Raw genomic sequence first — 17,063 nt, forward strand, 5'->3', positions numbered from 1 at the left:
GCCAGATCGTCCAAAAAATCACCCCTACCCTTGGAGGATTCAGGCGTCCTAATAGATGCCCTTGATAAAAAAGCTGACTCCTTTCTATGTCACACTTGGGAAGCTGCAGCAGGGTGCCTGAAGCCTACGGTAGCAGGCACCTGTGTTGCAAAATCTCTCATGGTGTGGCTCCAAAAATTAGAAGACCAGCTTAGGGATAAAAAGATCCCTAGGGATAGAATCCTTTCTAATCTGCCCCTAATGCAGGCAGCATCAGCCTTCCTGGCAGACTCTTCAGCGGACTCAGTTAAGCCCCCGTCACACTAAGCGAGATCTCTAGTGAGATCGCTGCTGAGTCACAGGTTTTGTGATGCAACAGCGACCTTAGCACACGTAGCAGCGACCAGGCCCCTGCTGTGAGATCGCTAGTCTTGTTGAAATGGCCTGGACCATTTTTTGATCGTTGAGGTCCCGCTGGGTAGCATGCATCGGTGTGTTTGACACCTTACCAACGACCTCGTTGGCGACTCAGAACTGAGACACATAGGCGTGCATTTGCGTTGCATCTTTATACAGGTCGCTACGGGTCGCCGTATCGTTGCTGCGTCGTTGGGAAGATCTGACTGTTTGACATCTCACCAGCGACCACATAGCGATGCAGCAACGATCCCTGCCAGGTCGTATCGTTGTCGGGATCACTGTAGCGTCGCTAAGTGTGACGGTACCTTTAGTCTCTCGGCTAGATCAGCAAATTTATCTAATGCTGCCAGACGGGCCTTGTGGCTCAAGAGTTGCCCAGGTGACCTACCATCTAAACATAAGTTATGTTCCCTCCTTTGTGAATGCAGACTCCTGTTTGGCCAGAAGCTGGATGACCTTTTATAGAAGGCTGGCGATAGGAACAAAGGTTTCCCAGGATTCTCGGGGGACTCAAAAAGATTTTAGTTTTCGGAGAAGAAAATTTAATCTGGGTCGCCCGACAGGAGGAGATGGGAGTCCAAATCAAAAAAAGGAGTCAGGCTATATGTTTGGAGGACCATCCTCCAATACTAAGAAATGTTCCCAATGACGCAAGACCGGAGGTAGAGAGAAGGCTTTCCCAATTTATTCCAGCATGGGAAGCCGTTACATCAAACCCCTGGATTATGAATATTGAGTGGTGGCCTAAAGATGCGGTTCAGCCAGATTCCTCGCCGGACCTTTGTGATTACCCCTAAGAAGAAGGTCCAGGAAGAACAGATGGCTCTGGAGTCAGAAATATTAGAGCTAGTAGAGAAACAGGTCCTTCTCGAAGTTCCGATATCACAAAGGGGGAAGGGATTCTATTCCCCTATATTCATGATAAAAAAACTAAATGGGTCCTTAAGGACCATCATCAACCTCAACAGTCTAAACCGGTTGATAGAGAACCAGACTTTCAAAATGGAGTCAGTGAGCTCGGCAATAAAGCTCTTGTACCACAATTGCTTTATGGCAGTAATAGACTTGAAGGATGCCTATTATCATGTCCCAATTCATCCAGACTACCAGAAATATCTGAGCCCTGTTCATTCAGGAGGATGTGAGGCACTTTCAGTTTACTGCCCTACCCTTCGGCCTCTCCATAGCCTTGAGAGTATTTACAAAATTAATAGCAGAAGTAACAGCCTTTCTACTAATCAAAAACGTAGTGATCGTTCCATACATAGATGACTTTTTGGTAAGAGGGAAATCAGAAGTCCACTGCTCCAGTCGACTTCTAGAAGTCACGGCGGTGTTGCAACATCTAGGATGGTTGATAAATACCCAAAAATCAAAATTAACCCCCTTAAGGACTCAAATCTTCCTGGGTCTAATCCTGAATTCTCGTCTCCAAGCCTGCTTCCTCCCAGAAGACAAAGTCCGCAAAGTAATCAGTTTAGTCTCGAAGGCCATAGAGTTTCCGGCAATGTCCCTCTGGGCTCCATGACAGCCTGTCTCCCAGCAGTCAGATGGGCTGAGGGGCATAGCGCAGAGATCCTTCAAAGGGCATTTAGAAAGAAAACCATCTCTTTCCCTAGAAGCTGTAGATTCCCTTTCATGGTGGACAAACAGGGAAAATCTGACCTCAGGCATACAGTGGTCCAGACCAGTAGACCGTGTGATTACAACCGATGCGAGCAGCTCCAGATGGGGGGAGGGTCATCTAGCAGAGCTCTCAGTACAGGGTCACTGGGCATACCACGAGATGGGGGCATCTTCAAACTTAAAAGAACTTTGGGTAGTGGAGAAATCCCTGATAGACTTCCTTCCTCACATTCAGGGTCATCATGTCCAGGTCAGTTCCGAAAATCGGACAACCGTAGCCTATGTAAATCACCAGGGGGGAACAAGGTCACGCTCTCTGACTGTGGCAGACAGAATCCTACATCTGGCAGAGCAACATCTCCCATCCCTCAGTGCCCTACACATAAGGGGGGGTGGAAAACGCAAGAGCAGATTTCTCAGCCGCCATACCCTAAGACAGGGGGAGTGGAACCTAAACCCGTTGGTCTTCCGAGGGATTGTCCAGTTATGGGGGCAACCAGACATAGACCTGTTCGCCACAAGAGCAAACAGGAAGGTAGAGAGATTCTGTTCCTTAAACCAAACAGAAAATCCCCATGCAGTAGATGCCCTTCAGATTCCATGGACGTTCAGGAAGGCGTATGCCTTTCCCCCGTTAGTAATGGTTTTGGCAGTGGTGAGGAAGATTTGGTAGGATGGGGCGTGGATAATTCTTATAGCCTCCTTTTGGCCAAAAAGACCCTGGTTCTCCCTGCTTCTTCTTCTAATGTCGGTTTCAGATCCCTGGGTCCTACCAGAGAGGCCAGACCTTCTCATTGAGGGATCGGTATTCCACGCCAGAGGATTCCAACTTTTTTGGGTGTTATATAGCGAGAGAAAGGTACCACCCTTTTATTTCCGACTGTTTCCTGTCCTTGATGGGGCGGATCCCTCTCTCTAGGTGTGCTGTCATGGGTTCAGGAAAAACCGGCCACAGGTATGTAGCCTCGCTGTTTTTGCACTATAAGACGTACCAGGCTTAGATAGCAGAAAATAGGAAAAACATTTTTTCTATTAATTAAAACTTCCTTGAAGTTCACTGCAGGAGCTACTGCATCACTTTTTATTACAGCTGACAATCAATAATCCTCTACCTCTGGCCAATTCTATGATATAACAGACCTTGGCTAGAATTTACCTAAGCTTCATAATACCCTGTTACTTGCATACTGGGACTTTAGTGGCTCGCAGACCCATAGCAGATAATACCATTGATCAGCATGCAACAGTGATCCAGTATACATTCAGTCAAAGTACTGAGGATATGATGCCTTATTATTTTTAATAATTCTAAGCACAAGAAACTTTCATTTTATATATAATAAATAAAAGCTAAATTTTAATCACATAGCTATTCCCTCTTTTCTTTCCCTACATTATATACATCTATAGACACACAGCTCTGCTACATGCACATTTCAATGCACTCACTATACATTACCACATCTTGAAGTTCCTGATCGGGACCTGAACGGAGGATGCATGACCTGAGCAGCTGAAGGACCTTCTGCACAACTAACTCAAGGACCTTTCATGTCATGTCATCAGTCACATGACCTGAAAGGTCCTGGAATTACTGATGCAGAAGGTCCTGCTGCTGCTCAGCTCTTGCAGCCTCCATTCAGTCCTGGTAGCTTCCTCTCCTGCTCTGCACCAATCACATAGATCAGTGTCAGACAGGAGGGGAGACCGCAGCTCTCTGTGATCCGGGAGGACTAGGTGAAAGCGCTCTCCTCCATCACAGGAAGCTGTCTCCGGGCTATAAGACGCGCACACTTTCTAACAAAAGTTTTCTTATTAAAAAATGCGTCTTATAGTCCGAAATATACTCACCTCACTGCTCCATTTGTCTAGTTTACTTCTTTGCACTGTCGCATGCCGCATCTCCAGCCTCTTCACTATAGGCCAGGCTCCCAGCCATGCCCAATCTGGAGCTCACTGTGCCTCAAGTTCTGGCCTATAATAAAGATGCTTGAGATGTGGCACACCTGACAACGGAAAGAAGTGGACAGGACGCAGAGGTGAGTATTGGTTTAAAAAAGAACAACTGCTCACCTCCCCGGCTGTCCAGCTGCTGACCGTCCACTCCTCCTCCTCTTTCCACCATATCTACCAGACTTCTGTTAACGTTGCGATCTTATAACGTGCATCGACTTTCATCCTATAGTGAAAAGAACGGCGGTGCAGTGCACCTGCTTAAAGAAGAGGATCGGTGGGCCCACCGGAGAAATGAGTATTAGTTTGAGATTTTTATGTTTTTTGTTTTTTTTTTTTTCTTTTTATAATAAATACTCCCCTCTCTGTTTGCTCCACTGCTCACTGGCCGTTTCTCTTTTCTTTTTTTTTTTTTCCTCCGTCGCATGCCACATCTCCCAGACTTCTGGCTGTGCCCAGGCCCCGGAGGAGACTGCACAGTAAACCTATGAGGCCTGGATGCACCCATAAGTCATGGCCTATGGAGAAGTGGCATGCCAAATGACAGAAAGAAGAGGAGCACGTGGCGGCCAGCGTGCTGAGGTATTAGTGTTTTTTGTTTTGCCTTTTTTTCCCCCAGCCCTGTTCCAACTTTACCTACATATCCAGGTTACGAAGAAAAGTACCAAACAGTATCTAGTTCGTAAACCAGAGAACCAGAGACTGCTTGTACCAGGAAAAGCAATGAGATTTCAGAAATCTAATGTACACGCTTTTTTTTTTCCTGACTGAATTTGAGCACTGCAGTGTTTTTGAAAATCTGCAGCATGTCAATTTTTGCAGCATTTTTTACTCATTGAAAATAATGAGAAACAGCAAAAATGCTGAAAAAGAAAAAAATGAAATATAACATATATGCAGTGTTTTTATAAGAAACGTTTTTACTGCAATAAGTAAAGGTTTTGGCTGCAGAAAAACTCCATGTGTGAATATACCTTTACAATGAAAGGTAACACGTGTATGTATAGATAACATGGGACTTATTATTGACAATAGGTGATGCACACATATTATTTTTTTCCCCTCTCTGCTCAGTGACCTCTGAGCATGCCTGTAGAAGGCAACAGTTTGTTTTCTAAGCGTGCAGTCAGTTGGCCGTATAAATCAGACTGTGATCGGAACGCAGTGCACGGACTGGCCGGCGGCTCTCCTGACCCGAGTGTGACAGATTTGTGTATTTCTATGTAGCTGTCACTCTCGGGTCAGTAGAGCCGCCGGCCAGTCCGTGCACTGCGTTCCGATCACGGTGCGATTTATACAGCCGTCTGACTGCCCCCTAGGTGATATTTCTTTTGTCCATCTAGTGGTTATAAAGCAAATCTCGGCTTAGAGCGGAAGCTCAGGCAAGATAACTGCCCCAATAATCCTGTACAAAAAGACTAAAAAAATTTATAATGGGAAAACAAACCTGGATTAAAAAAAATGTATCAGTGCCTGGTTCTAATTAGCAAATCAAAAAGGATAGGTGATACGCTGCTTATTAGCTTCTGTAACGCCGCTGTTTAAACCATTCAAGTAAGGCTTCGGAATGGAGACGGTCAGTAAGCGAATGCAATGTCCTCATGTTCTCTGCGGGGTCTCCTAAAAAGAATAACTTATTGCATTACTATTTATAGGGGACATTTTGTCCAATGACCTCATTTTATTCGGCTAGCAAAAAAGTAATACAATTGGTGCAGATGTGAGAGGTCTACAGGCTTCAGTTTTTGTTGGTTCATGAGTAACTTGGTCTGTTCATTTGTAGCGAAACGGTTTATGAGATGATGTTTGAGCTATCAGGACGGCTAAATGAAGCTCGGAATAATGGTAAGTTAGATGTAGTTAATATTGTGGATAATTTCATATAGTTTGAGCACTTTATGATATGTTAACGGGGGGGGCTATTATTTTTTTTTACAAAACCAAGAAGAAAAAAGTGTGCAAGGACAAAATAAATAAAAGATGATAAAAAGATTTTTGATCAACTTCTATTTATTTAGTCGTTGCACACTTTTTTTCCTCTTGGTTTTACATTTGTTTGAGGCTTTTTGGGACGGCTATGTCAGTCAGGGTTACAACCCCTTATATATATATATATATATATATATATATATATATATATATATATATATATATATATATATATATATATATATATATATATATATATATATATATATATATATATATATATATATATATATATATATATATATATATATATATTTTTTTTTTTTTTTGGATAAATCCATTGATCTGCCGCTTTGTGCAGGATGCGCCAGTAGAAATATTGTCTGCTCTAAAACTATAACTCTCAAATATACAATGGCAGACTTATTTAGCGTGTATGATATTTGCTGGTAAATGCTTTCTGCACTAGTATCGTGAATAGTAGGTTCTGTAATAAAACAGATACTTTTGCAGTAACATCATATTACATATTTTCCATAGCAGACAAGAAAATAAATCAGTTCTCCAACTATTTCTTGAGTAGTTAAAAAAGAAAAGATTGTCACTCACAGTGGGTTTTTGATCACTTCCACGGAAACAGGTTAGTGATCAAAAGTGCTAAGGTGGATATCTTCATATCCAAACAAAACATGGATTAAACTTACTTTACCTCTCCTTGCCCCTACTTTTTAACACTGCCTGGATCCTCACTAGTTTCCCTTCCAGCCAGGACAGCCATGTGACAGATATGGCTAATAACTAGCTGCTCCTGTTGTATATCATGTGTTGCAGTCAGTGGTTTAATGCAACAATCACATTTGTCCTGGCAAGAAAAGGAAACCTGGAGACGGGTGGGGATCTGAGCAGTATGCCCACCACATGCTTCTTATAATACCTCTTAGGACACAGTCACAAATCATTTACTGCATATATTGAGGGTTCAAATTGCATCTCCAGTTTTAAAATGTGTTTTCACTTTTTCGTGAAGAACGCTTAACTGTAACATCTGAGACTTCACCGACGTCTAAAGAATCTGGTGGCATTGAACCAAGAGAAAACGGATTACCCGTAGTGTCTGAAGGAGCAGAAGCCCAGGTGAGCTCATGGCTACGTTCACACTAATGTTAAACATTTTAATTCTGCTATTTGCTATATGCCGGGGGGACCTGCAACATGACCAGTTTTGATAAATTTTTACATCACCATTAAAACTGCACTTTTTTGTTCAATTAAAACAGTTGTCTAGTCCAGAAAAGCCTGACGCCTACAAAAAGCACTCGGTGCCTGATGAGCAAAACATGGCACAAGCTTCATTGTGCTTACATATGGTGTAATCTCAGTGTCTCACAATACTGACAAATTGTGACTACTCACAGGGTACCTTCATGCGACCGTATTTTCGGTCCGAGTGCTGTCTGTGAAAGAAAATTGACAAATGGCACAAGGACTAATGCTATTCAATTGGGCTGTTGAAATGACAGTTTTGTCATATGGACCAAATGTGACCGCATATGGATTGTATATTAATGACAATACTGAAGAAAAATCATCTGTTTTTTTTTTCTAGATGAAAATCTGGTGTTTTTCTGTTTTTTTTTTAACCCCTTTCTGATATTGTCAGTTATAGTACATCCTTGTGCCCTGGGCCTTATGTACCAGGTACAGACTATTACTCACAATGTGATTGCTCCCGCACAGAAGCTGTGCTGGGTGATCGCCGCCGGGTGTCAGCTGATTCTCACAGCTGACACCCAGTACTATGTGCCAGGAGCTGTCCCGCTTTCAAAAGTAAAGAAAAAAAATATGGTGACGATATGGCGACTAGTGTTGAGCGCTAGTGCTCTCTACTTGACTTTGCAGGTTGAGCTCAAGGCTAATGACAACTTAATCAATATGATGACCTAATGTTATCAAATTCTGTGTCGTACCTCTGAGTTCAAAATGTTCACTATACCCCTTGATAAAATCCTTGAGGGGTCTAGTTTCCAAAATGGGGTCACTTGTGGGGGGGTTCCACTGTTTAGGCGCATCAGGGACTCTCCAAGCGCGACATGGTGTCCGCTCTCGATTCCTGCCAATTTTGCATTCAAAAAGTCACACAGTGCTCCTTCCCTTCTGAACTCTGCCGTGCGCCCAACAGTGGCTTTCCCCCACATATGGGGTATCGGCGTACTCAGGAGAAATTGCACAATTAATGGTATGGTGCAATTTCTCCTGTTACCCTTATGAAAATGCAAAATTGGGGGCTGAAAAAACATTTTTTGCTGGAGAAAATGTGAAAATTTTATTTTTACGGCTCAATGTTATAAACTTCTGTGAAACACATGGTGGTTCAAGGTGCTCACCACACATCTAGAGAAGTTCATTGAGGGGTCTAGTTTCCAAAATGGTGTCACTTGTGGGGGGTTTCCACTGTTTAGGCACATAAGGGGCTCTCCAAATGCGACATGGCATCTGCTAATTATTCAAGCAAATTTTACATTCAAAAAGTCTAATGGCACTCCTTCCCCCTCCGAGCCCTGCCATGTGGCCAAACAGTGGTTTTCCCCCACATATGGGGTATCTGCTTAGGCAGGAGCAGAAGCGCAACAAATTTTGGGCTCAATTTTTTCCTGTTACCGTTGCAAAAATAAAAAAAATTGGGTCTAAAATAACATTTTTGTGAAAAAAAAATAAATGTTCATTGTTTTCTTCCACATTCCAAAAATTCCTGTGAAGCACCTGAAGGGTTAATAAACTTCTTGGATGTGTTTTTGAGAACCTTGAAGGGTGCAGTTTTTAGAATGTTGTCACTTTTGGGTATTTTCTGTCATAAAGGCTCCTCAAAGTCACTTCAAATGTGATGTGGTCCCTAAAAAAAAAAAAAAAAACAAACAAAAAAAAACCAGTATTGTAAATATTGTTGTAAAAATGAGAAATCGCTGGTCAGTTTTTAACACGCATAACTTCCTAACCCAAAAAAATTTTGGTTCCAAAATTGTGTTGATGTAAAGTAAACATGTGAGAAATGTTATTTATTAAAAGGGTTGTACACTACTTTATATTACCCCCCCAATGTATCCACCGGGGCCCCTAAGATTTTTTGTAAATACCTTATGTTGCAGATAATGCCTGTGAGTGGCCGCTCACAGGCACCACGTGACCTCCGGCTCTGACATCCGCTGATGTCACAACAAGTGCTAGCAGCAGCCGGGGGTCTCTGTCTTCTGCGTTCCAGGTGGATGCCAGGATGTGGGTGGGGTTATTCCCCTGCGCCACACCCAGCATCCACCTCGCGCTCTGCCTCTCCCCATTCATTGCGAAAGCGCGCAGTGGATGCTGGGTGTGACGCAGGGTAACCCCGCCCACAACCCAGCAGCCACCACGGGGACCCCAGTGCCGATTCATTCCTCACTTGTCGTGACGTCAGATGCGGGGTTATGTGATGCCTGTGAACGGCCACCGATAGTGCCGCTCACAGGCATTATTAGCAACATAAGGCATTTACAAAAAGTCTTAGGGGCCCCGGGGGGATACATTGGGGGGGTAATATAAAGTAGTGCACAACTTCTTTAACAATTTTGTGTGACGCAACTCCCTGATTTAAGGACATGAAAATTCAAAGTTTGAAAATTGCAAAAATTTTTGCCAAATTTCCGTTTTTTTCACAAAGTAACTCAAGTGATATCGAAGAAGTTTTACCACAATCATGAAGTACAATATGTCACGAAAAAACTATCTCAGAATCAGGGGGATCCGTTGAAGCGTTCCAGAGTTATTACCTCATAAAGTGACTGTGGTTAGATTTGTAAAAATTGGCCTGGTGGTAAAGGGGTTAAATACACTCATGTGAACTTAGCTTTAGACAACGTATTTGGACAGTATTTTATCTCCGTATTTGTAAGTCAAAACCAGGAGTGGGTGATAAATACAGAATAGGTGACTTGTTTCCATTGTACCTTTTCTCTGATTGTTCCTCACCTGGTTTTGGCTCCCAGTCCTGATATAAAATACTGACCGTGTGAATGTGGCTTAGGGTGATCAGATGCACAACTGTCAGACCTACATACTAGTATGATTTGGTGACTGTCTGCATACCGTAGTATTTATATGTATCTTGCAGGATCTTAATTCTGTCAATAATACTGTCCAGTATTCTGCAAGCAGTAACTCACTCACACCATTACTTTTTTATATTTTTAAGCAAGATCGTTGTACAAAAAATAATGCAGATGTTCTTCTGGAGATGTTCCCAGCATGTTCACTGCGTCAAGCTGAGAAAGTGCTCTCTATGGCTAAAGGAAACCTAGAAGATGCTGTACAGATTATAGTGGAAGGAGAGGTGACTCTGGATGATCCATCAGAAGCTCAGGTGAGTGTCAGGGACTTATCAACACACAATACACTATCATCATCTTTTCCCAATCTGCAGAGAGGAGTGATCTTTGATAGAAGGTTAACAACTTTGCACAGCCAGCAGAAAATGTATTTCACTTTCTTGGTTTCAAACACAATTAAAACCCGAAGCGACCTTTACAGTACCCCTACAGGAACGCAAATGTAATACACAGGTCCATGTAATGATCTGATCACTGCTTAGTGAATCATTGGTTACTGCAGAGCTGACAACAGAAACAGCATGCAGGTCATTACATGGACAGACATGTTACTTTAGCACCATATTATGTAAGAAAATGTCTTAATTAATTGGACTGCTTTTAAATGACATGTAAATGGCAAATATTTATTTTTTATCATGTATACAGTGGATGTGATATGTAATGGTGAATTCACCCCTTTTACCCCTTAGCAAATATACTTGTCATGGAGTGGATCCCCGTGTATGAAGCCAGTTCATGGGTAGAGCTTGTTTCACACACGGCAGATGCCGGCTAAATTAAATAGCAAGCAATCTGTGTCTAACAATGCGGCTGGCGCTCACGTTCGTGGGCTGCCATCAGCGCCCCGTGATGCAATCGCAGGAATCCGATGGTTTACCATGGCAGCATTGGGCCATTTTGGTACTCCTGTGATGCAAGGTTCAACTCCCTTAAGAGGACTAAATAAATAAGAATTAAAAATCGAAAAAAATATATAAAAAGTCTAATCACCTGTAAAAACGAAGAAATTTAAATAAACATCTGGTTTCGCCGCTTGCATAATAATCCAGTCTATCAAATATAACATTATTTAACCCATATGGTAAATGCTGCAAAGACAAAAAAAAATCAAAATACCAGAATTGCATTTTTTCAGGCACCAAATTTTCCTAAAACGTGCAATAAGGAGCTACCAAAATGTTCATTGTAACCCAAAATGGTATAGATGGGGCAGCATACGCACTGTGTAGTGAGCAGTCACTATAACTGCTCCCTGCAACGCCCCAATAACTTGAAGCGAGAAACTGTTGGAACAATATAACGTCATATTTTTTCCCTGTAGCCGCTGCTATTTGCAGATTTTCACAATACCTGCTGGTGATAGTTTTTCTCCCCTTAACCCCCGAGGGTGGTTTGCACGTTAATGACCGGGCCAATTTTTACAATTCTGACCACTGTCACTTTATGAGGTAATTACTCTGGAACGCTTCAAAGGATCCCCCTGATTCCGAGATTGTTTTTTCGTGACATATTGTACTTCATGATAGTGGTAAAATTTCTTCGATATCACTTGCGCTTATTTGTGAAAAAAACAGAAATTTGGTGAAAATTTTGAAACTTTTGCAGTTTTCAAAATTTGAATTTTTATGCCCTTAAATCAGAGAGATATGTCACACAAAATAGTTAATAAATAACATTTCCCACATGTCTACTTTACATCAGCACAATTTTGGAACCTACATTTTTTTGTTAGGGAGCTAAAAGGGTTAAAAGTTGACCAGCGATTTCTCATTTTTCCAACAAAATTTACAAAACCATTTTTTTAGGGACCACATCATATTTGAAGTCACTTTGAGGGGTCTTTATGACAGAAAATACCCAAAAGTGACACCATTCTAAAAACTGCACCCCTCAAGGTGCTCAAAACCACATTCAATAAGTTTATTAACCCTTCAGGTGCTTCACAGGAATTTTTGGAATGTGGAAGAAAAAAATGAACATTTAACTTTTTTCACAAAAATGTTACTTTAGACCCAATTTTTTTTATTTTCACAGGGGTAACAAGAAAAAATGGACCCCAAAATTTGTTGTGCAATTTCCCCTGGGCACGCAGATACCCCATATGTGGGGAAAAAACACTGTTTGGGCGCACGTTTGGGCTCGGAAGGGAAGGAGCGCCATTTGACTTTTTGATTGTAAAATTTGCTTGAATAATTAGCGAACGCCATGTTGCATTTGGAGAGCCCCTGTGTGCCCAAACATTGGAGCTCCCCCACAAGTGACCCCATTTTGGAAACTAGACCCCCCCAAGGCACCTATCTAGATGCATAGTGAGCTCTTGGAACCCCCAGGTGCTTCACAAATTGATTTGTAAAAATGAAAAAGTGAAAAAAAAAAACACTTTTTCATTTTTATGAATTGGAAACTATACCCCTCAAGGATTTTATTAAGGTGTATAGTGAACATTTTGAACCCAGAGGTACGACACAGAATTTGATAACATTAGGTCATCATATTGAATAAGTTGTCATTAGTCTTGAGCGCAAGTGCTCGCTACTTGAGTTTGCATTGGGTACTCAGGTATGCACCATGTACTGCGTGTGCTCGAGTGACATGCTCGAGTCCCCGCCCGGATGTTTCACGGTTATTAGACGCCCAAAAAAAAAACATGCGGGGATCGCTCGTGCATGGCAGGCAATCCCCGCAAAGTTTTTTGGACCGTGAAGCATATGGGGCGGAGACTCGAGCATGTCACTCAAATACCCACGATACTCAATGCATACCAGAACACCCGATGCAAACTCAAGTAGCGAGCACTTGCGCTCAACACTAGTCGCCATATCGTCATCTTTTTTTCTTACTTTTGAAAAAAATCCCAACCCCAGCCCCAACCGTAGCACAACCCTAACCTGAGAGTTTATTTTTTAAGCCGTTCCTTGTGCGGTATAAGTGATTAGACGACTTTATTCTTCGGGTCGGTGCGATTACAGCGATACCAGAATCATATCGGGTTTTTATGATTGACAGCTGTCGCACACTAAAAGACGCATTTTTTGTAAAATCTAGTTTTTGCATCGCCATATTTTGAGAGCTATAATTTTTCCAGATTTTGGCAGACAGTCATTTGACGGCTTGTTTTTTGCGGGATGAGTTGACGTAGTTATTGTTGCCATTTTCTGGCACGTGACATTTTTTGATCGTTTTCTATTCCAATTTTTGGGAGGCAGAATAAACAAAAACCAACAATTCAGGAATTGTTTTTTTGTTTTTTTTTTTTTTTTATTCTGTTCCGCGTGTAGTAAAATTGATAAGGCAGCTTTATTCTTCGGGTCAGTACGTTTACAGCGGTACCACATTTATATCGTATTTCTATGTTTTGCACTTTTACATAATAAAAGCAATTTTATAGAAAAAATTATTTTTTAGCATAGCTTTATTCTGCGAGCTATAACTTTTTTATTTTTCGGCTGATGGAGCTGTATGTCAGCTTGCTTTTTGCGGGACGAGATGACGTTTTCAGCGGTACCATTTTTATTTATATTTGTCTTTTTGATCGCGTGTTATTCCATTTTTTGTTTGGCGGTATGGTGATAAAGCATTGTTTTTTGCTTCGTTTTTTTTTTACCGTATTCACTGAAGGGGTTAACTAGTTGGACAGTTTTATAGGTCAGGTTGTTCCGGACGCGGCGATACCAAATATGTGTACTTTTATTGTTTTTTTTGTTTTTTTTTATAATAATATTTATTGATGGGTACATTATATTTTTATTTTTGGTGGATTATTATTTTTTATTTTATTTTTTTTTCCACTTTCTGATAGTTTTAATACTTTATTACTTTGTCCCACTGTGGGACTTTCACTTTTTTTTCTCTGATCGCCTGCATGGTACAGGAATGCAGCACCATCCCTGTGCCATGCAGGCTGTCAGCGCTGGACAGGGAGAAGATTGTTTGGAGATGCACTGCGCATGTCCAAATAATCTTCCTGCTGTCTGGTGACCTGGATGTTGTCATGACGACATCGGGTCGTCATGGCAATATCCTGGAAGCCACGGCAGTCAGCGCTGGAAGCCGGAAGAGGAGGTGAGTATCTGCGATCACCTCCCCTTGCCACCGCAATGCTGCGATCGACTTCGATCACAGCATCGCGGGGGTTAATGTGCTGGGAGCGGTGCAGGACCGCTCCCTGCACATAGTAGCGGGTGTCAGCTGTGACAATCAGCTGACACCTGGCGGCGATCGCGCCCGCACAGCCTGTGTGCGCGCGCGATCGCCATGACGTACTAATATGGGTCTGGCTCTTAAGTCCCAGGGCACAGACGCGTATTAGTACGTCAAATGTTGTTAAGGGGTTAAGAGGACTAAATAAATAAGCATTTAAAAATCTAAAAAAATATATAAAAAGTCTAATCACCTGTAAAAATAAAGAAATTTAAATAAACATCTGGTTTCGCCGCTTGCATAATAATCCAGTCTATCAAATATAACATTATTTAACCCATATGGTAAATGCTGCAAAGACAAAAAAAAAATCAAAATACCAGAATTGCGTTTTTTCAGGCACCAAATTTTCCTAAAACGTGCAATAAGGAGCTACCAAAATGTTCATTGTAACCCAAAATGGTATTGATGGGGCAGCATACGCACTGTGTAGTGAGCAGTCACTGCTCCCTGCAACGCCCCAATAACTTGAAGCGAGAAACTGTTGGAACAATATAACGTCATATTTTTTCCCTGTAGCCGCTGCTATTTGCAGATTTTCACAATACCTGCTGGTAATAGTTTTTCTGCAGCTGACCGGTTTCATTAATGTGCTAGGTTTAAACATCAAATCCTTCGATTAAAATTCAAGATAAACAAAATGATGCTGTAAATGGTCTCTTTTGCAAAACTTACTTCATGACATGACGTCAAGTCACTGTGGCATTTAAAGCGCAGGAATGTGCGCAGTAAACTACATACACTGTCAGGTGGCCGCCGTTACACTGATTAAAATGATACCTTGGTTGATGAAATCAGTCCTGCGGTCCTTGTGTAATCTTTACTGTCAGTTCCGGGGCGGCCTGTGGGGGGCGCTCTCTGGTGATCTGCTTACATATTAATCTATATGCTCTTATGACAGCTCACTGTGACTTCACTGACCTGCCTCCTATTTTACATAATGCATCTAGTAGTGCAGGGCTAGGTAAAATAGGAGGCAGGTCAGTGAAGGATCAGTGAGCTGTTATAAGCGCATACAGATGAATATGTAAGCAGAGCACCAGATAGAGTGCCCCCCACAGGTCGCCCCAGAGCTCGAGCATACCATTATCTCCAAACTGACAGTAAAGATTAAACAAGATGAGTGTAATGTCGCCCACCTGACCGTGTATATAGTTTACTGAGCACAATCCTGCTGACAGGTGCTCTTTAAGACGTGTGACATCGGCATATGCAAATGGTTGCTGCACCCGGCTGCTGTGTTCAGTAATGCCACACTGAGGAGTGCCCGCATGGGACGGGGCAGAATCAATACGAGAAGTGTGCTATATGTTATGTGATTTTGTTTTTTAAATGATTTCAGCATTAAAATACTTTATTTGTAAACCGTGGAAACCCCCTTTAGTGTTGTCAAATAATGTTATGCATACCTATTATCCTTCTCTGTTAGGTATTGCAAAAAATACCAAAAAAAGAAGACCTGAAAGAATTCATTTTACAGAAGTAAGTACTTGACCATAAATCTTCTGTTTGTATCTCTTAGGGAAGCCGGGTGCACATACACAATTTTCAGTGAATATGACCAATCTTTTTAGCAGCTGACTGTTCAGGGGTCTTGAGCAGCCCTTTTTCTTTTTAATGGATCAGATATAAGTCTCCCTTCTGTTATTTTTGTGCTGAATCAGGTTAACTAGATATTTTAGTGATATTTGTAAAAGTTTGTATGAGGTTAGAAAAGTGTGAGGCAATCTGTCAGTAGGATCAACCCTCCTAAGCCGCGTACATGGCGCATAGCATGTTGCATAATATGTTACCTTGATATTTCTGATCCGACATCTTATTCCAGCGAAATCCATGTTTTTTCTAAATGTAAATGAGCTGATCAGGACTGTGTGCCCGACACTGATCTACATCAGAATCTGCCTCCAGGGATTATTGTACACAATGGAAGACAGTACCAGTGTGAGACATGTAGATCAGGAGAGCAGACTGTCAGTCATTACATGTCTCACACTGGTAACGCCTCCTTTCGTTTACAATAACCTCTGGAGGCAGATTCTCAGGGAGATCTATGTCCGGCCCATAGATCTTAACAGCTTGTTTACATATAAGAAAAACATATCTCTGGAGCAGATGTCAAGGTACTATTTTATTCCACTCTCTATGATCTACATGCCCATGTAATCGGTTTAGGAGGGTTGATCCTACTGACAGATTCCCATTAATGCAATTGTCCGAGGAGAAACATGTTTCCATTGGAAAGCTCATAACTATGAGACTGGTGGCAGTCCAACACCCGACTCCGCAACTGATCAGCTGCTATCTACCCCTCAGTGGCCGGATATAAGCAATGTATAGAGCGGCACATCGCAGTTCCATACATTGTTCAGCAGCTGCTGAGTACTGACCATTAGTGTTTAGCATTCCGATACTGAAATATCGGGTATCGGCCGATATTCACTGTATCGGAATTCCGATACTTAATTCCGATACTTTTATAATATCGAATACCGGAATCGGAAGTTCCCATAATGCCTGCGCTCTGCAGTGTCTGTGAAGGATGACAAGCTGGATGGCAGCGCTCAGCTGAGATCCAGCCTGTCATCAGAATGCCATCCCAGCGTGGGAGAATTCTCCTGATTGTTTAAAAGCCGGCGCGCAGTAAAAAGCCGCCGGCTTTTAAACAATCACGCAGCCCCATACTGCTTCCCCGCAGCCTCCCACCCCGATCCTCCGCTCCCCTCGCCACCTCCAATCCCAATCGTAAATTAGGACCGGGCGGGGAGCGCAGCACCAAGGAGCGAAGGACCCGGGCGGGGAAGCCGGCAGTGAAAAGAC

At 42.2% G+C, this 17,063-nt stretch overlaps 1 protein-coding gene across 4 annotated transcripts in view; it reads left to right on the forward strand.

Annotated features, from left to right (window-relative positions):
- The window catches only part of CUEDC2 (CUE domain containing 2), a 59,266-nt gene that overhangs the window by 29,845 nt on the left and 12,358 nt on the right, over positions 1–17,063 (forward strand). For 3 of the 4 annotated variants that reach the window (XM_073685769.1, XM_073685768.1, XM_073685770.1), the window contains 4 exons: positions 5,762–5,823; positions 6,935–7,041; positions 10,130–10,297; positions 15,676–15,728. In XM_073685769.1, coding sequence (XP_073541870.1) covers positions 5,762–5,823; positions 6,935–7,041; positions 10,130–10,297; positions 15,676–15,728 — 390 coding nt within the window. The remainder of the gene's footprint in view (positions 1–5,761; positions 5,824–6,934; positions 7,042–10,129; positions 10,298–15,675; positions 15,729–17,063) is intronic. The other variant, XM_073685771.1, reaches the window with a different exon arrangement.

This window comes from Phyllobates terribilis, unplaced genomic scaffold (assembly GCF_046119375.1).
Source record: "Phyllobates terribilis strain yellow unplaced genomic scaffold, ASM4611937v1 Scaffold_5__5_contigs__length_657084704, whole genome shotgun sequence".
Classification (NCBI taxonomy): domain Eukaryota; kingdom Metazoa; phylum Chordata; class Amphibia; order Anura; family Dendrobatidae; genus Phyllobates; species Phyllobates terribilis.